This window comes from Sturnus vulgaris, chromosome 16 (genome assembly GCF_052056855.1).
Source record: "Sturnus vulgaris isolate bStuVul1 chromosome 16, bStuVul1.hap1, whole genome shotgun sequence".
Classification (NCBI taxonomy): domain Eukaryota; kingdom Metazoa; phylum Chordata; class Aves; order Passeriformes; family Sturnidae; genus Sturnus; species Sturnus vulgaris.
The window spans coordinates 1,297,420-1,316,809 of record NC_142258.1 but is presented as its reverse complement, the minus strand read 5'-3'; the positions used below and the strand labels follow the sequence as shown (position 1 = coordinate 1,316,809).

The 19,390-nt window shown below is 53.7% G+C and overlaps 1 protein-coding gene across 1 annotated transcript in view; it reads left to right on the top strand.

The window, feature by feature from the left end:
* Positions 1 to 5,622: 5,622 nt before the first annotated feature.
* Positions 5,623 to 19,390, top strand: part of SYNGR3 (synaptogyrin 3) — a 16,793-nt gene continuing 3,025 nt past the window's right edge. The window contains exons 1-3 of the mRNA XM_014886461.2: positions 5,623 to 5,789; positions 14,465 to 14,705; positions 18,333 to 18,475. Of these exons, the coding sequence (XP_014741947.2) occupies positions 5,691 to 5,789; positions 14,465 to 14,705; positions 18,333 to 18,475 (483 nt within the window). The 5' untranslated portion in view covers positions 5,623 to 5,690. The remainder of the gene's footprint in view (positions 5,790 to 14,464; positions 14,706 to 18,332; positions 18,476 to 19,390) is intronic.

Below are 19,390 nucleotides of genomic sequence, written 5' to 3'. Positions count from 1 at the left end.
TGTATATCCATGTATGTCCATGTATTTCTATGTATGTTCATGTATTTTCATGTATTTCCATGTATGTCCATGTGTGTCCATGTATTTCCATGTATTTCCATGTATTTCCATGTATTTCTATGTATTTCCATGTATGTCCATGGATTTCCATGTATTTCCATGTGTCCATGTACGTCCATGTATTTCCATGCATTTCTATTTATGTTTATGTGTGTCCATGTGTGTCATGTATATCCATATATATCCATGTATGTCCATGTATGTTCATGTATGTCCATGCATTTTCATGTATTTCCATGTGTGTCCATGTATTTCCATATATTTCTGTGTATTTCCTCGACTTTTCCACCTCTTACCCATCTCTGGAACAAGACTGCTCCAGATACCAAATGTTTTACCTCATCCTAGTCCCTCTCCTGTGATTTTGGGAGATTTTGGTGCCTTCAGTTACTTTTCAAACTAGTGTGCAAGCCTTTTGTACAATTACCTAAACAAGGGATGTGTTATTCCTCTGCCTGCAGTGAAATCTGCACTTGGAAGCAGAATAAAATACTGGATGCTGTTTCCAGCATTTCCTACCCGATTTTCAGCCCATAGTTGGTGATACATGGAGATGTTCTGGGTTTTTTTGGTCGTTAACAGATTAGAAAGTGTGAATTAACTTTTTGAAACAGTGACAGGGCTCCTGCACAGACCAGAGGTGGGTACAGGAACAACACACAGCACTCATGGAACAGCAAGAGAAGAGATCTGATTTCCCTGGCATTGTTGTCACCTGCTCTGCATGGGAAAAGGCAGGAGGAAATCCCACAGATTTTCATGGGAATTTTGCTTTGGGTTAACAGATCTCTGAGAAAGGAAAGAGCTGAGTTAATTTAATGTCTGTCCCACCAGGCATTTCATGCAGCCCCTAAAACCTTCCATGTTTCCCAGAACATCAAGTTTTAGTTCTAAACTCAAGTCCCAGTGCTTGGAGACTTGCCGTGTGAATTCTGAGAATGGTCAGGAAAAGCTGGGCCTTCCCTGCTTTTTCCATCCAGGTGTGCATTAAAAAAAAAAAAAAAAAAGTGGGTTCTTTGACTGTGCCTCCTGTTCTGCTGCTTAGATTTGGTAAAAGTTATACAAGGTACAGAAGACAATGCCCACATGGCCAGAGCACATGACTGGAGGCTCTAGAGATCAAAATTCAGTTCTTTTTTAGTCATAAGCTTCTTGCTAGACACCAGGTAAGTCACTTCATCTTCTGCAGCCACGCTTCCACTTCAGCATAAGGGGAGTAAAAATAGCTGTTAGGGCAGCCTTTGCATGCATTTCCTATTTAGATGAAAATCTCTTTCAGGGAGGTTGTTTTAATGTGCTTGTAAAGCCTGGGCTGAGAGTATTCACAGTTATAAAATCTCTCATCTCCATCCATCCCACAAATCTCTTTTCCATCAGGTTGCATCCTGCTCATGAATCTGAGGACCTGTTAGGGTTGTGTTCAGTTAAGAAACAAAGCTTTTTTGAAAATTATTTTTATTTTCAGTGTATTTTGGCAGCAAAGCTTGATGTAGAGAGTTGTGGAAGATCTTCATGTCCAGAATGGCTTGAGCTGCCCCATGTCCTTGTCCCTGGCAGCTCTGCTCACCTGTGCTAAGCTGCAGGTGACAGCACCAACCTCAGCTGTTGGCTGGCACGTCCCCAGCACCTGGGACTTGCCAGTGTGCTCCTAAGGAGGCCGATTTGGGGAACAGCAAGAGACCTCGTTCCTCTTTTTCAAGCTCCTCCCAAAGTGGGGAGCAATGGCTACATTAGATTAGATTCTGGTTTGCCAAAATCCCCCAAACTCTCATGCTGTGAAATATTTGGAGGAGCAGATGCTGAGTTTCCTCCCGAGCCGTTGAGGCTGCACCAATGAGAGGAGTTTTGAAACCTTTTGGGGTTTGGTTCAGTTTGGGTTTTACGCAAGGATCGAGATATCAACTCCCTGTTCAAAACCAAAGCTCCCTCAACTCCCTGAGCTCTGTTATCCCAATCTTCCCTCGGTGATTTCACTTAGCAAAGTTTTCCACAGTTTTTTCTGGCACACTTAATGCTGGCTTTATCCAGCACAGTATGTGCTGAATCCCACCTGAGAAACCTTTCACAAATTGATGAGTAACCAGCTGACAAATGATCTTCCAGATATTTTTGGATCTCTTAGAGTGTAAAGCATGAAGACAGGGATAGTGGGCTAAGATATTGCTCATTAGGAAGCCCATTCTCTCTGCCACTGGGCCCTATGGACTTGTAAGCTCCTCTCAATATTCCCATCAACTCTCATTTTCCTGATGGCTGAAAGCAGCACCGGCCAAGCTCTAATGAACAGCAAGCAAAGCATTTCAGAGCAACAGCTACACGAGCATCTATCAAAGTGCTGCTTCAAGCCTGCTGCCCAGGGAATGTGAAGGACAAGCTGTTTTCCCACCCACGCCCATGCCAGGGCAGGCTCAGACCAGGGAGCTGCTGAAGTCAGTGACTGGAATCTGGATCCAGTCTGGCTCCTTTGGGCTGGGCTCAGCAGCCAGGCTGGGATTGTTTCACTCCAAACACGCTTTGGTAGAGCTGTTCCCAGAATAAGGAGGTTTCACATGGCTTTTCCCACCTGGAGCACTCTGTCCAGCTCTGGGGGCCCGCATACAAGGAAGATGTGGATCTGTTGAGGTCACTGATCACAGGGCTGGATGAGGCTGGGGGAGTCCAAGGAGACCTTGGAGCCCCTTCCAGTACCTAAAGGATCCTGATCAGCCCTTGGCTGAGTGGGTAGGGCTGACAGGAACAGGTTTTGAAGAAGGAGAAAGCCTCACATCTTGTCTCCTCCAGGTTGTCATGTCCACACACTTAGCCCTGAGAAAAACTTATGGGGTTTTTTTTGTCACAGAGATGAAGGTAAGAAGTTGGCATGACCAGCAGAAGCAGAAAGCAAATACAGGTTTTCCACTACCTTTAATTAAACTCATGTAAAGTCAAAATATGGGCAGATCTTGGGCAGTTTTCTGCCTACTGCTCTGTCTGTTTCCTGTCCTTGTTCCCTGTCCCTGAAATGCAGTGGGAGTGATAAAAACAGACAAAACTTGTTCAAACTGAACAAATGCTCTGGGAAGTGCCATTTCCAAACGCTGCTGTTCTCCATTTGATGGGGATAATGTGGAAGGTGCAATATCCTTCCCCATTATTGGCTGGCTCTGTTTATCTGCTGACTTGCAGCAATGGGAAGCTGACAGAAAGACAGTTTGTATGTGGGCTGGAGGTACCTCCTGTGCTTTATCTGAGCTGGAGCAGGGGAAGAAAACTGGAACCCCATGATGTGGGCAATGGTTGTATAAACACTACACACAGCAGAAGTTGGGGGGGGACGAACCCCAAAGAAAGGACAAATGTAGGAACAGGGATTTCAGTGTCTGGTCATGTAATGAAGGGTATAAACCACGTACCTGTCTGGAAATGGTCATGATTTGTTCTAGGGTAACATCTCAAAGATTTAAGCAGTGTCCTGCTTTGCATTATTGAATAGTGCTTTGCATTATTCAAAATATCCTTGCTCTAGCTGGGACAGATGAGCTGGGCAAGATACATTGGAAAAAGGGAGAAAGAAGTGGCTTTCCCAACATCATCAGAAAACCAGGAGCAGACCCCAGAGGTGCAGCTGATTCCCTGTGCAGTGTCCCTGGAACTCCCTGCCTCCCTGGCACTGGCCACCCTCGAGGAGCAGGGCAGCCCTTGGCATCACCTGGAACTGTGGGCTGATGGGTTTGGGATGTTTTGTTCCCAGAACATGAAACAGATTTTTGAGGATGCTGGAACAGCTGCTTCTAAACTGCTGAAACTGATTGAAAATCCCACCTCGGGTAATCCCTTCAAGATAATTTGGTCTTTGTTCCTGACCTGCAATTCAGGGATGAGCTGGCAATGATGCTCTTGGCACTGGGGTGCCATCCCTGGCCAGCTCCACGAGCCATCCTGCCAGCAGAAAGCAGGAGGGACCAACCTGCCGTTCTCTTCGTGGCCATTTCGGTTTTGCCTAGAAAAATGTGCTGGTTACTGAGCTGGTGGCATTGAGGAATGAAGGGTTGAATTCTGCTTTTCTTGCTGGGAGTCAGAAATAGACCTGGAGAGATGATGACTCACCTGTAATTGAGAAAAAACTGCGTGGCATCATTATGAGCTTCAACAGTTAAATCCTGACTCCAACCTGCCAGAAAGAACAGATTGAAAAAGCTGCAAAAGGCCGAAAGGAGCTGGAAAGAGGATCCAGCACACGGGAATCCTTCTCTCTGTGGCTGCATCGTGTGTGTGAGGGGTGTAACACACCTGCCCCACAGGTATACCCTGCGAGCTGGGGTCCCTGCAAGGGGCACGGGGCTGCAGTGGGGCAGCAGAGCTGTGCCGGGGCCAGGAGATGCCCCCAGCCCCACCAGCCTGTGCCAACCCCTGTGCCAGCAGGGCGGGCGTGCTCCTCCTCCCTGCGCCTTTCCCTGCAGCTCCCGTCCGGAGCAGGGATGATGTCAGGGTTGTCATGGCATCGGTATCTATGGAACCGGGATCAGCATCGCGGGGCTGTGCAAACCAACCCAGGACATGGTCCTGGAGCCGCGGGGGGAACTCCCTCCGCACCAGTCGAGGGTTTCCCTCTAAGGTTCTTCTTTTTCCTCCTTCCTGCTGTCCATGGGGAGGGAGCAGGGATGGGGCTTGGTCTCTTCCCGTCCCGTGGCAGCTCTGGGTGCCTCCTTCGGTGCGTGAGGAAAGCGAGAGGTCGGCCCCAAATATTTTCACTTCCCTTTTCTTGCGCCAGCAGTGAATGTGCAACAGCAAAGAGCAGCTGCCAAACCTCGCCCTCTGCTCTTGGCCACTGGCCCCGGTGAGTGGCCAGCAGAGCCCTGGCTCGTGCCAAGTCTGAGAGCCTCTGAGGGTGCCCGAAGGGTGACAGCCGCTCTTTCTGGGGGGTTGGGCACAGAAGAGGTGTTTATTTTAGGGTCAGTGTCTGCAACGTGGTGACCTCCCTGTGCTCCGGGCCATGTCGCCCTCCTGCCAACAGCTCAGCTGCTCACAGGGCCACAGCCCTGGCAGCCTTTGCCACCGCCCGGTGACATTGGCATGGGACGGTGACCCTTGCCAGGACACCCCACCCCTGCCCATGGCTATCCCCACAAGCAGCACGGTGACCACAGGACGGTAATTATTGGAACAACACAGTGACATTGGCAATGGCGAGGTGTCCTGGCTGTTCTGTGGTGTCCCCAGCCATGGCACAGTGACCATGGCCACAGCACAGTGGCACTGGCCATCCACTGTGCCCACAGCTGTGCTGTGGTGGCCATGCCCGAAGCTCAGTGACAGTGGCTGTGACAGTGTCCATGCCCACAGCTCAGTGACAGCGGCTGTCACAGTGTCACAGTGCCCGAGCCCCATCCCAGTGTCCGGGTCCCATCCCGGTCTCACTGCGGGGAGAGCGCGCCCCGCGCCGTCCGCGCGCACCTGTTCGTGCCCACCCCTTATTTCCACCCCCCCCCCCCCCCCCCCACCCGGCGGGTGGTTCCTCCCGCCGCCCGCACGCGGCGCTGCGGACGAGCCCACGAGGGAGGGGCGCGGGGGGGGGGGGGGGGCGGGCGCGCGGCCGGCGCGGGGCGCGCACGGCTGGGCTCGGCTGGGCGCGGAGCGGGCGCGGGGGGAAGATGGAAGGAGCGTCCTTCGGAGCGGGCCGGGCGGGGGGGGCCATCGACCCCGTGGATTTCCTGAAACAGCCCCAGACCCTCCTCCGGGTGACCACCTGGGTAAGGCGGAACGGCCGCGGGGGCGCGGGGATGGGCAGCGGCGGTGCGGGGACAGCGCCCGGTGCGGCGGGCAGTGATGGGGAGATGGGCAGTGATGGGGAGATGGGCACTGCCAGGGCGATGGGCAGCTCAGGTGCATCGTGCCCGCAGCCAGGGCATCACTCCCGGTGCATCTCTCCCGGTTCATCGCTCCCGGTTCATCGCTCCCGGTGCTCGGTGCGCTGCCGGTGCCGGTGCTGATGTTGATGCGGTGCCAGTGCGGTGGGCACTGCCCAGTCCCGCGGCTCCCGGGAGAGCTGGCAGGGAATTTCCTCGGGAATGGGGCCGGGATGCGCCGCTGCCCGTCCCCTGTGCGGTGCTGGAGGATGCGGCTCGGAGCAGCAGGCAGAGGACATTTTCCTGCCTTCCACGCTCCGTGCATGCGTGTGTGTGACAGAAATCCGGGAGCCAGCCGTGCCCAGCTCCCCCGTGCTGCTGAGAGGATGTCGTGTTTGTTGGACGTTTCCCATCTGTGAATTCCCTCCGAGCAGGAGGTGGGATGGGATGGGATGGGATGGGATGGGATGGGATGGGATGGGATGGGATGGGATGGGATGGGATGGGATGGGCTGTGCAGCCGCTCCGGGAAGGCTCTGGGGGTCCGTGCCCGGGGAGCTGTGCCAGGCTGCCCCTGGGGCCGTGGTGCCCCGATGCCCAGTGCTAAGGGCAACCCCTAATTTGCCTCCCCCGGCTTGGCTTTTTGCTGAGATCTGCAGGTGTGCAGGGCCTTGGGATTCAGGAATGTCGGGTCCTTCCCCAAAACCCCCAGTGGGAAGGGTCTGCCCGGCTCTCACCTGGCTCCAGTGCTTGGCTGGAGGCTGTGGATGAGCCTGGGGCGTGTCCTCGATCTATGCCACACCTGTGCCGGCTCTGTGTCACCTTTGGCAGTGCTCAGGGAGCAGACGGAAGCTGTGCTGGGGAGGAGCTGCCCCAATCCCAGCAGGCACAGCCGCTGTGTCCGTGGAGCTCCCCGGGCTGGGATGCCCTGGCCGAGGCCCTGAGCAGCACAATGTGCAGCACATGAGCAATTCCAGCTGCAATCACATGCTCAGAGTTAAACCACATGCTGCAGTGTGTGGCTGGATGGGAGCTGATGTCCTTCCCAGGGCTTGGAGAAGGCTCATGCTGGAGAAAAACAGTGGCCAGGGATGGATCTGGGGCATCCAGCTTGGTGTGGATGGGGTATTTGGGGCAGGGTTGAGATGCAGTTGTTTCCTAGAAGAAAACTTGCTCTGGATCCTCCTGGAGTGGCAATGGCAAACTGCTAGCAGTGGTGCAGGGTTTGGGTACAGTTAAATAAATCTGACTCACTCTTGGTGGGGGTTCAGCCCCCTCCTAAAATAAATGTGTCATCTGGCACCCACAGGGCTCCCCATCCTTGATCCATGGAGGGGGCTGGACACTGCTGGGAAGCAGGACCAGAGTATGGAATACAGGTCCAAAATAAAAATCCCAGCTTAGAAAATATTCCTGTATATATTCAGTGGTGATGTCCCTCTTTCCTGGCTCTGTGTTCACAGGGAATCAGGAACAAACGAGTACTCACAACTACAGAAATGCATCAGCTTAACTCCAAACAAGTGCAGGGGCCACCAGTGTGGGCAAACATGGCACGAGCATGGTGCTATCCCATCAATGTTTGCAACATTTCGAGTTGGCTCCAAAGCCCACTGAGCAAAATGAAGTTTTTTTGCTCTTTTCAGCAGGCTGGGGGTTGGGAGCTCCCTTTGGAGCCCTTTTCCCAGGTCTCACATTTGCTGGTAGATCTGTCAGGGTGATGTCAGGGTGTTCATCACCCCTCTAGCCTGGGGTTTCAGAGCCCCAGCAGGGTTGTCTCAGTCCAGTTCCCTGTGTCTCAAAGCAGTTCAGCACTTATGGCTCCTCTCCAGTGTGAGCTGGGGCTGCAGCATGGTGTGAGTGGATTCCCTTCCCTCTGCTGAGCCTTGTGCCTGACCAAACCCATGCCAGGATGGAGAGACTGGATGGGGGAGGCAGCCAGAGGCTTTGCTGAGGTCTGTGCTGCTGTCCTGGGTGAGGGTGGCAGTGCTGTGGTGGCACTCTGTGCCGGTGGCCAGGCAGGAGCTCAAACCAACGCCCACCGTGCCACTCCCTGGTTCCCAGAGCAAAGAGAACCTTGCCAGCCTTGCCTGCCTGCTGTCCCAGGGGACACGAGCCAGCACAGAGCAGCCCTGGGTGGTTGTTGAGCAAGCCTTGGGCTCAGGTCAGGCTTTGGAATGGGGTTTCCTCTCGTGGTTTTCCTTCCTGTGCCTCATCTTTGCACCGTGGTTAACGTGAGCAGCCGGGTCCCACGCTGGGGACGGGACCCCTGCTCTGGGTGTGATGTCAGCTTCTCCTGGGAAAAGGAGGCAGCTGGTTTGGGTGGGGGTGATGGAGAAATCCCACAGGGATTTGGGGCCAGCTCCAGGTGCCTGAGGTGAGTCACTGGTGCTGATCTCACTGATCGCTACTGGGGCTTCCCAGCACCCAAGGAAGGTCCAGTTCATTTTTGTGGCTCCAGTGGCTGCTTCAGGGACCTGGTGCTGGCAGACGTGTGAGGGACTGGCAGGTGAATGGAAACCAACACAGAAATCCCCAAATGTCAGCCGTGGCCAAAGGGGATTCCTGGTTCTGCCTCCCCCTGACAGAACAATTCTGAGTATCTGAGGGGGGGGAAAAAAACACTCTTGGCTTGAGCTGTAAAATCAAAAGCTGGAAAGAACCATTTAACAGTTCCTCATTCATCTCTTCCCTCTCTGTCTGATGCAGTTTGTCAGATGAAGATGTGATCCCTCTTGTGGTTTCCTTTTGAGACATTTTTTGCACAGCCAAACAGAGTCGATATTCATGCAGAATCATGAGTTCCTTTCTCTGTGACTGCCCGTGCCAGCCAGACTTTCAAGTGGCCACTCAGCTCTGCAGGGCAATTGTTCATTTAGCATTTAACATAGGCTTAGGTTTGGCTTTTAAAAGCACTTTGGGAAAACATTCTGGTAAACTTTTTCAGCAATTCCTGTGATTTCATGCAGAGCAGCAGCAGAAGTGCAGTGCTGGGTCACAGTGCACCCTCATCCCCTCTGAGTCACCCATCCCATCCCATCCCATCCCATCCCATCCCATCCCATCCCATCCCATCCCATCCCATCCCATCCCATCCCATCCCATCCCATCCCATCCCATCCCATCCCATCCCATCCCATCCCATCCCATCCCATCCCACTCTCTGTCTCCCTGGAGCTCAGCAGGAGAAATGCAGGGAATAAGCTCTGGATGCTCCTCAGGGGTTTCACTGACTCCGGAGCACTCAGGGCTCTTCGGGAAGAGCTCCAAGGCTGCTCTGGCACTGCAGGAGCCCCCAGCAATGCTCAGAGTCATTAACATGATCTGAGCTGCTTCAGACTTTGGTCCTGACTTCCCAGAAGGGTCATCAGATTTCTGTCTTAATTTTCTCTTTCTGCAGGCTATAGATTAAAGGCAGAACTTAAACTTGACGTTTTGGTAATGGAATTATAGGGAAGCTTTGCTGCATCTGAGCTTAAAATGATTCTAAATTGTCATGCTCCTGTCATCTCTGGTTTCAAGCACTGCTGGTGTGCCATGTGCTCAGATTGCAGGACGAGATTAGGAGCCTTGAATGGGCTCTGTATCTCAGCCAGCATCTCTTACCACATCAGAAAAAGTAATTCAGGAAAAATCAGTCATGTGCTCATCAATAGACATCCCTGATTAGCCTGGTGGACGTGGCCCTAAACCTATTAGAGCATCAGACCACCCCTTTCTGTGCCAGAAACCACGCCAGGCCTTTCCCTTTGTGGTCATCTCCATGTCCCATGGGAGATCTGTGCTTAGAGCAGAGCTTTGATCTTCACAGCCTCCAATAAACGATGGAGATCAGTTCTGGAACCTTCCCCTGACTGCCAGCTGTAAAGATAAACCGGAGAGAGCCCAGGGGCTGATTGTCCCCCTGTGCCAAGGGTCCCCTCATCCCTGAGCCAGGATCTGTGCCAGGCTCATGCACAGCACAGGGGCTTAGCTGGGCTTAGGGAAACACTCAGTGCTAAGCAGGGTTTGGCCCGTGCTAATTTGACCTCAATTGTTTTCCCTCCTCGTTTCTCCAGGAGGGCAGGGAGCTGAGCATGAGCTGGAGGGAGTGAGGGATCACCCAGGGCTTGGCTCTCTGCATTTGTGGGCTGTGCCCAGCACTGCTGGTCAGGAGCCACGGCAGAGGAAATGAGCTCTGGGTTATTTTTCCTGGTGCATTACATTTCCTCCGTGCTGACATTAATGGTTGCTTGCCTGTGTAATCCAAGCTGGGTTCTGCAGTCTCCTACAACCCCAACACCTTCTGGTGGTGTTTTTTTTTATAGGTCCCAAATCTAAGTGCAGCTCCTCAGCAGTGGGAACATCTCACCTTAAAATGGCTGACAGCTCTCAGCTCGTGCTCTCCTGTGTTATTTGCTTTTTGTTTTCCTTGCCTGGCTCTGCTCAGGCTGTGAGGTTTCCTGGAGCACATTTTAGGGGATGGGCTGCAGAAAGCTGAAAGCAACAAGGAGGAAAAATCCGTGTGTGAGTGCTGGGGTCCAGCCTGCTGGAGCTTCAGGAGGGAACAGGAATAATTCCAGAAAAAAGGCAGGCAGCCTGGCCAGCCACATCCTCCAGATGGCAAAAATGTGGTGGAGAGAGGGCAGGCAGAGCTCCAGCTTTATCCACACCTGAAAGGTGTCTCCGTGGTGGGCACATCAGGGTCCTGTGAGGGCCTGATGGGTCCAGCAGAATTACAGAGTCCTCAAATGGTTTGGGTTGGAAGAAGCCTCAAAACTCATCCAGTGCCACCCCTGCCATGGCAGGGACACCTTCCACTGTCCCAGGCTGCTCCAAGCCCCATCCAGCCTGGGCTGGGACTCTGCCAGGGATCCAGGGACAGCCAGAGCTGCTCTGGGCACCCTGTGCCAGGGCCTGCCCACCCTCTGAGCAGAGAAGACCTGTCCCAGTGTCCTGTGCCATTGTCCTGTTCCATTTTCCTCTCCCATTGTCCTGTCCCTTTGTCCTGTGCCATTTTCCTCTCCCTTTGTCCTGTCCCTTTGTCCTGTCCCTTTGTCCTGTGCCATTTTCCTGTCCAATTTTCCTGTCCCATTGTCCTGTCACATTTTTCTGTCCATTGTCCTGTCCCTTTGTCCTGTGTCACAGAAATGCTGCCTGGCCTGCCGAAATGTCTCTTCTTGCCTGCAAGCAAACTTTAAACAGGTGGAACTGTCTTTCCTTAACAAGAGAGGTCCCAGTTTCCCGTGCTGTGGTGGAGCCCAGCTCCCTTTGCACCAGCAGCCCACCCACGGTGGCCCTGCAGGCTCCTGAGCTGTGCTGTGTCCCCTCCAGGGTGGGACTGAGCTCCTCTGGGTGCTCAAGGGCAGCTCTGGGTGGGCAGGATGGGACACAAGGGCTTTGCTCCTTCCCATTCCCCCCACAGGGCAGCACTCACGTGTGGCCACAGGCACAGATAAACCCCTGGTGAGAGCTTTTCCAGTGCAGGTTTTTTAGGCTTAGTTAGGGGTTTTTATTTTAAAATTAACTTCCTTCCTCTAATGTAAACGTAACAGAAAAATTAATGACAGAGATAATACATCTGTTGGATAAGTGTGAGAAGCAGGGGAAAGAGGTGTCACCTTCTCTGCACCAATCAACTTTATCCTGTCTCTGAAGTTACAAAAAAACTCTGCTTAAGCTGTTTTAAAATAAACTGGTCTCTTTCCTACCATGAAAGAGACCGTGTAGCTGTGTCTTTATTTCCTCTGCTCCAAAGAGTGAAATCCTTAACCCACAGCTACATTTGGAGGTTGCACTCGTGGGCTGTGCTGGATTTGGGGGGTCCCAGCACTCAGGAACCTCCCACACCAGAGCTGCCAGGACATTCCCCATGGAACCTCTGGCAGGATGCAAGGATGGAAAATACAATTCAACAATTTCCCATTGGGGTGGCTGGGGAGAATCTGCTTTTCTTGCTGTGTCTTGCACCGGTTCTTTCAGGAAAAGCAGAATTTGTTGCTTTGGGTTGTTCAGCTGAAAAATGGAGCGTCCTGTGAAGGCTCCTTTGGAAATCCCCTGAGATTCTGCTCACAAAATCTCACTCACAGTGGAAAATCTGACCTTGTGTTTTCTCTTTCACATCTCTGATGAGCTGGTCGGGGCTTTGAGCTGCTGTGGTTTGTGAAGGTGATTGGGAAAATTCACTTGTTCTGTGTGTGAACTTTAAAAAACACGGGGGGTTTATTTTCCTGCCCACATTTATTTCATCTACCCACGTTTTCCTAAAATAAAAGCACTTTTTCATCTAAATTTAGAAAGACAACACCAAATTTATTCTCATTTAAATATTTCACCAGCACCAGTGGGTTTTTTTTAAGAAAAACCATAACATTACAGTCCTGGGGTGAGGGAGAGAAAACCCACGGAAAGGAATATTTGTCAGGACTATTCCAGGCGGTGCTGGTGGTTTTGAGCTCTTCTATCAAACGTGTGCACTTGGAATTCGTTGCCACTTTGACCTCCCAAGGAAAAGCTGCATGTCCTGTGTTTTGTACATTGAAATATTTTGGGGATCTCACGGTTGGAGCCACTTGGGAAGGATGTTCTGCTTTCCAAAATTCTTTGGGACTGGAAGTTAATAATAAAACATCCTTAAAAAAAAGGTGCAGGCACCACACACCTGTGCTGTGACATCCTGAATTGTATTTTTGGGAGCTCTCCCTCACCAGCAGAGCTCCCAGCAGGCTCCCAAAAGCTCAGGGAAGGTTGTTAATCCTGGGAGAGCTGAGTGGAACTTCTGGGAGAAGCTGAGCACAACTTTGCTGGCCTGCCAGAGAAGTCATCGTGTGGAATCAGAGGCCCTCAATTATTCATGTTTTCCAGAATCACATTACTTCTTCCCAAGGCCTGGTTTATAAATGCTGCTGCTATTTCTGATGGTAAATAACAATTCTGCATTATTTATGAGCAGATTTTTACAACTGCTGATGTTACAGCTGCTGCCAAAGCTCTGGGAAAACTCTCAGTGGTGTTTGTTGTTGTTTGTTCCTTACACACAAACCCTCCTGTTGGGAGTGAGATGGGGATGGGGATGAAGATGAGGATGGGGATGGGGATGATGGTGATGGTGATGATGGTGATGAAGATAATTGGGATGATAGTGATGGTGGTGATGGGGATGAGGATGGGGATGATGGTGACAATGACAATGACAATGTTGATGATGGGGATGATGGGGATGAGGATGATGATGGTGATGTGATAATGGTGACAATGATGATGATGATGATGATGATGATGATGATGATGATGATGATGATGATGCTGTGCCATCCCAAGTCCCCTAAGCACAGCACCAGCGAGGAGCAGGGTGCAGGTGCCACTTGGGTGTCCCCTGAGCTCATGGCTGGTGCTCAGGGCTGACCTGAGCCAGGCATGGATGTGGGACAGGACCCCAGGCTGGGTTAAACTCCAGAGGAGGAAGAGCAGAAGCTCTGCCCCAGTGCTGGACTTTGGGGGTGGCTCTGCTGCATTTCCCCTGCCCTGTGACACGGCTTCCCTGGGAGCTGCAGCAGGTGGCACAGGTGACACAGGTGACTGTGAGAGCCACCAGCTGGGCTTCATCCTGTGGCTTCTGGGCTGCTACCTGCGTGTCACCTGTCCCTGTCTCGTGCAGGTGCAGCTGGAGCCAATCCTGCCCTGTTCCCGTCCCCAGCTGCTCCTGGGAGAGCTGCAGGAGCCTCTTGTCCCTGCTGCTCCTGCCTGGCTGCAGCTGTGTCCCAGGAGGCAGCAGGGATGGCAGGGATGAGATCAGAGATGTGCCTGCACTCCCCTCCCTGCTCACAGCCTGTTCCCAGGCTCTGCCAGAGCGGGATCCAGAGGGGACTGTGCTGCTCCTGCAGCTTCCCCTGCAGCCTTTGGTGCCAGGAGAGGAGGGAATTGCTGCAGGGCAGTGGTGCTCCCTGAGGCAGCTGCTGCCATCCATCTCCTTCCTGCAGGGATGTGACACCTCCAGTGCCAGCATGGTCACCTGGGCAGCCCCAGCCCCTCTGTCCCCCTGTCCCTCTGTCCCCCTGTCCCTCTTGGGCCCAAGCCAGGTCACTGTATCTTTGATTCAGGAGCTGCATCTTTCAGCCCCTGCCTGCTCCCAGGTCAGCCTGTGCCACCTCCCCACACGTGTCCCCTGTCCCCTCCACCAGCAATCCAGCCCTTGCTGGGCTCAGCTCAGTTATCCCTTGTCCCTTCTTTCCTCCCTGCCCCACAGGGACACCAGGGGTTTTTTGGGGCACAGTCTGACAGCAGAGAGCAGCTCCAGCACAGACACTCTGCAGGCACTGTCCCATCGGGTTATTTTTTCCCTCCCCAGCATGTCAGGAGCAGAAGGTTCTTAAACTAAAGGCTCTTAAAGTACCCTGCCCAGCTGGAAGGCAGGAGAAGGTTCCACCTCCCAGAGGAGGAACAGCCAGGTGCTGCTTGGAGCCACCAACCAGGGATGTGGCTCACAAAGGCCACGTTGCCATGGAGTCGAGGATGGGACTGAACCCAGTGACGCTGCCGCTGGAAAACAGAGTCAAAAGCAAAAGCAGCGAGTTGTGTTCTGTCCTCCCTCCCTCCTGCAGATCTTCTCCATCGTGGTGTTCGGCTCCATCATCAACGAGTGCTACGTGAACAAGGACAGCCAGCACCCCGAGCTGCTCTGCATCTTCAACGAGAATGAGAGTGCCTGCAGCTACGGCATCGCCGTGGGCGTCATCGCCTTCTTCGGCTGCATCTTCTTCTTCGTGGTGGATCTCTACTTCCAGCAGATCAGCAGCGTCAAGGATCGCAAACGAGCCGTGCTGCTGGACCTGGGCTTCTCAGGTACCTCTGCTCTGCTTTACTCTGCTTTACTCTGATTTACTCTGCTCTCTCTGCTCTGTTCTGCTCTGTTCTGTTCTGTTCTCTGCTCTCTCTGCTCTGCCTGGCTCTGGTTCCATGGGCTCACTGCTGTGCCTTGCCCCTCCTCTCTCTGCCATGGCCTGACAGGGCTCGTGTGCCGTGGCTGGGGACAGTAGGGGTGGCAGGGGAGTTGTCCCATCCAGCCATGGGCTCAGTGAGCACTGAGGAAGCCAGGGGACAGTGCCTGGCGACAGTGGTGTGTCCTCCCTCTGCAACTGGAGATGTTTGGTGAGGTCACCCACGGGGTGAGGCTTGGTGGTCACATCTCAGAGCCCACACTGGGGTTTTACCCACCCACATCTCCTGTTCTGGCTCACGAAAAGCAAAGGTGATTTCAGCAGCTGCCTCGGGTCTGGTTTCACTTCGTGCACGAGTTTGGAGCGGAGCAGGAGCAGCTTCAGTGCAGCTGGGGCTGCCCTGGGGTCTGCTGTGCCCCCCTGAGCCCCCGAGCTGAGGCTCATCCCTGCAGGATGCCCCAGCCTGGGAGGGAACACCCTCTGCTCTGCTCTGGGAACTGCCTGGCTCCGTGTGCAGCTGCTGCTCTGCACTCCCAGGCTCTGTTAGCAAAATCTGAGGTGATTTATCCAGCACGAGCATCACTGATGGCTCTCTGTCCCAAATGAACACATCCATCATCACCTCCCTGCCTTGCATCTTGTTCAGGCTGTTCTCTCCTCGCTGCAAAGCTCATTTCCACGCTGCTGGAGCATCCAGCCCTTGTTAGATAAAATTTACAGCCCCTTCCGTGAGGCTCAGTGACTGAAATCCTTGGATTCAGGCAGAAGGGGGGACATCACATCCATCTTGTGTCACAGGGCCAGGCTGGGATCCTGCCTCTCATCCTGACAGCCCCTGCTCCCTGCCAGGCACAGGGGAGCTGCCACTGCTCTCAAATTCTGCCTCTTCTCCTTTTCCCTGTGATGGATCCACTGAGAGGAGAAATGAGAGGATCCTGGAATGGTTTGGTAGGAAGGGACATTAAAGCCCATTCAGCTCCACCTTCCACTAGACCAGGATGCTCCAAACCCAGTTAAACTCCTCCAGGGATCCCGGGGCAGCCACAGCTTCTCTGGGCACCCTGTGCCTGTTCCACCCTCCCAGGGAGGAACTTCTTCCTAAAATCCATCTGGGAAGTGACTGGGTGGTAACTCTGGGGCACAGGTGGGGGTTCAGGCAGGGCCACCACACTGCAAGCAGCATTTACAACCTTCTCTTCCAGCTGCTCTTCCAGCTGTTCCCACAGACAGGAGACCAGGCTGTGGTCAGGCTGGTAACACACCTTCCCTGGTGTTTGCACTCTGTTGTCTGCAGATCCTTGAGTGATCGTCGTCCCCTGGCTCTCTCCTTTTCCCCGGGGTGCTGCAGGGAGTGGAGCTGCTGCTCCAGCTGGAGCTGGGGCTGCCACAAGCAGCCTCCCCCCATCACTGCCAGCTCAGATTTTAAAATCCCTGCCAGCCCTCCAGACATCCCAGCACGCCTGGAGGGGTTGCTGGAGGTGCTGCCCATGCCTGACCCCTTGTCCTGCACTGGCAGTGGTGCCTGCTGTGCCCATGGCACTGGAGGAAACCCTCCTGCTGCCCAGAGCTGCTCTGGAGGGAAAAGTGCATCTCAAAACCTCCTGGAAGTGCCCATGGGTGGCAGCAGGAGCGATGCCAGGCGCTCCTGGCTGGAGGTGCTGATGTTTTTGGGACGGGGAAGGTCAGTGCCTGGCAGAGCTGCTGCTGCAGAGGGATTTGGAGCTGCAGTACCCAGCGCAGCCGTGCTGGCTCCGGGCTGTGCATGATGTCATTTTAACCCCTGCCATGCCGGGGGTGCCACCAGGGCTGGGGTGGCACTGGGGACACGGTGGCAGCGAGGGATCAGTGGCAGTGTCCTGCCAGGGAGGGCGAGCTGCACTGGGTTCAGTGTTACCCACAGGAACAGCTTCCCCCTGCACAAACCAGTGCCACCCCCATGTCCCTTGTGCCATCCCTGTGTCCCTTGTGCCATCCCTGTGTCCCTTGTGCCATCCCCGTGTCCCCTGTGCCATCCCCGTGTCCCCAACCTTGTCCCTGAGCCATCCTGCAGCCCCCACAGTGTGAATTAACCTTTGGGAGCTGCTCCTGTTTCACCCCTGGGCTTTTAACTCCCGAATTACCCCCAGTGTGATTCTGAACAATGGCTGGGGTCCAAATTTCGGGGTTGGAGCTGCTTCCCATAGCAGGGAACAGCTGCTGGTGAAGCCCCCTTGTAAGAGCAAGGGAACAGAAAAGATCTCTGAATTCAAGGGTGACCTTTAAGGAGTAAACCCCAGATGTCTCTTTTAATGCTGGCAACAAGTCACCATCCTGAAGGGAAGTGAAAATGCTAGTGCAGAGATTTGGGTGGGTTTGGTGACAGGATTGGCTGTATTTGGTGAAGTGTTTGTAATTTGGAAAAGGAAACCTGACTGATCCTTCCTGCAAGGCAGCTCATGGCCAGGCCTGATGGTTGGGAATTCCCAACCCAGCCATGCAGGAGGAGACAAGGAATGTATCCTAAACTGCAATTGGGAGCAAAATCTGAATTAAAGGCTTTGAGCCCTGTACCTCCAGCACTCGGTGTGCATGTGGATACAATTTTATATTGTATTTAGGGATAACTGGGAAGATAAATGGGAATGAAGGAAGGTTCTTCTCTCCCTGCAGTAGGACAGGGACTGGCAGCCTGATGATCCTTGGAAGCTGCTGGGCAGCTCAGCATTCCCAACATCCACAGAATCTGAGACATCAGGAGTGATGGAGACCCTGCAAACAGCGCCATGGCAGGGTCCAGATTGTGCAGCTCCTCTTCCCAGTGCTGGAAAACAACCCCTGCTGCTGGCCCTGTGTGCTCCTGGCTTTTCCTTCACTCTTCCCTCAGTTCCTTGGCACTGGGCAGTGCTGGTGGCTGGGGATGGAATTAGGGCAGCTGGATCTTGTTCAGCCAGCTTTGCTTCCAGGCAGGAACAATCAAATAATCACCAGAGTGCTTCTGCTCAGTTCCACAGGCCCAGGGGGATTCTCTGCAGGGACGAGCAGAGCTCTCACGTGTCACGGAATCACGGATTTACAGAATGGTTTGGGTTGAAAGGGGAATTAAAACTCATTTCATTCCACCTTCCAGGCTGCTCCAAGCCCTGTCCAGCCTAGCCTTGCACACTTCCAGGGATCCAGGAGCAGCCACAGCTTCTCTGAGCCTCCCCACACTCCCAGGGAAGAACTTCTCAATATCCAATGTAAATCCACCCTCCTTCAGCTTAAGGCCATTTCCCCTTGTCCTGTTATTCAGTGCCCCTTTCCAACAAGTCCAAGGAGGAATGTGCTGTCCCTGGGGGTCACTGAGATCAGGCTGAGGTGCAGCTGAACTGAATTTCAAGCAGGCACCACATTGAGATGACCCCACAACTTTCCTTCCATCTCTGTTTTTGTTTTTAAAAAAACTCCTTTTGGGGTCACGGCTCCCTAAATTCCCTTTCCTATTGGAAACCTGGGTGCTGCAGCAGAGAGGTGCTGGGCAGGGGCAGCACTGACCAGCTCTGTTTCCCTGCAGGTTTCCTGGCTTTCCTGTGGTTTGTAGCTTTTTGCTTCCTGGCAAACCAGTGGCAGAGGACGACGCTGACCAGGGGCTTCTCGCAGGGCGCGGACGCGGCGCGGGCGGCGATCACCTTCTCCTTCTTCTCCATCATCATCTGGGTGAGGGCCACGACCTGCTGAGCTGGAGGGGAGGGCTGGGATTTGGAGAAGTGAATCCTGCTGGGGAAAGCTGAGTGGAACTGGTGGTTTCTTACCGGGGAAGCTGCAGCTCAGCCCCCGCTCGCTGGGGAATTCCAGGCTTCCCTTTCTGCCCAGGCTGGGAGGTTTTGTTCACGTCGAAAATGTGTTGGCAGCCACGAGTTGCTCTGGTTTCAGGACCTGGCTGGAGGCAGAGAGTCCCCAGGAGCAGATGTGTGCCCTGAGCAGGTTCATGGGGGATTTTGGGAGCTCTCAGGGTCATCGGTTCCCTCCTGGGACAAGCCAGGCTGGCCCCTCTGCTGGAGAAGGGATTTCTAGAAACCCCCTTTGCTCCCATTTTTGGCTGCACATGGGCACGGGGACTGCAGCCAGGTGAAACCCTGGGGCTCACCTGGACCCCACATGACCTGGGGGGGGTTCTGTGCCCCCTGGGGGACTCTCATTTGCAGAGGCTGTGTGTGCAGAGGCAGGGATGGCCCCGTGTCACCTCCATCCCTCCTCCAGCTTTCCCTGGGCACAGAGCCCCGGGATGTGCTCTAATTCCACACTGCCTTCAAAGAATTGGGGCAAAAGCCATCCTGAGGCTTTCCCAGCAGCAAGTTGTCCCCCAGTTTAACTGCTCCCTGCTTGATGATTATCCCAATAAATCTCTTTTAATCCCAGCAGCTCTTCCCCATCCACAGGGAAGGGCAGTGGGGGGATGTTCCCCATCCCATCAGCATCTGCTCCCAGCCCGGGAAGGCAGTGGGGACACACCAGTCCCCGTCACATCCCAAAGATGTTGGGAATGGTTGGGAAGCCATTCCTGGCTTCTACAGGCATTTTTTAGCCTCCTCAGCTCATCATTTACAAACTAATTGAATTGTTAATGAAGCC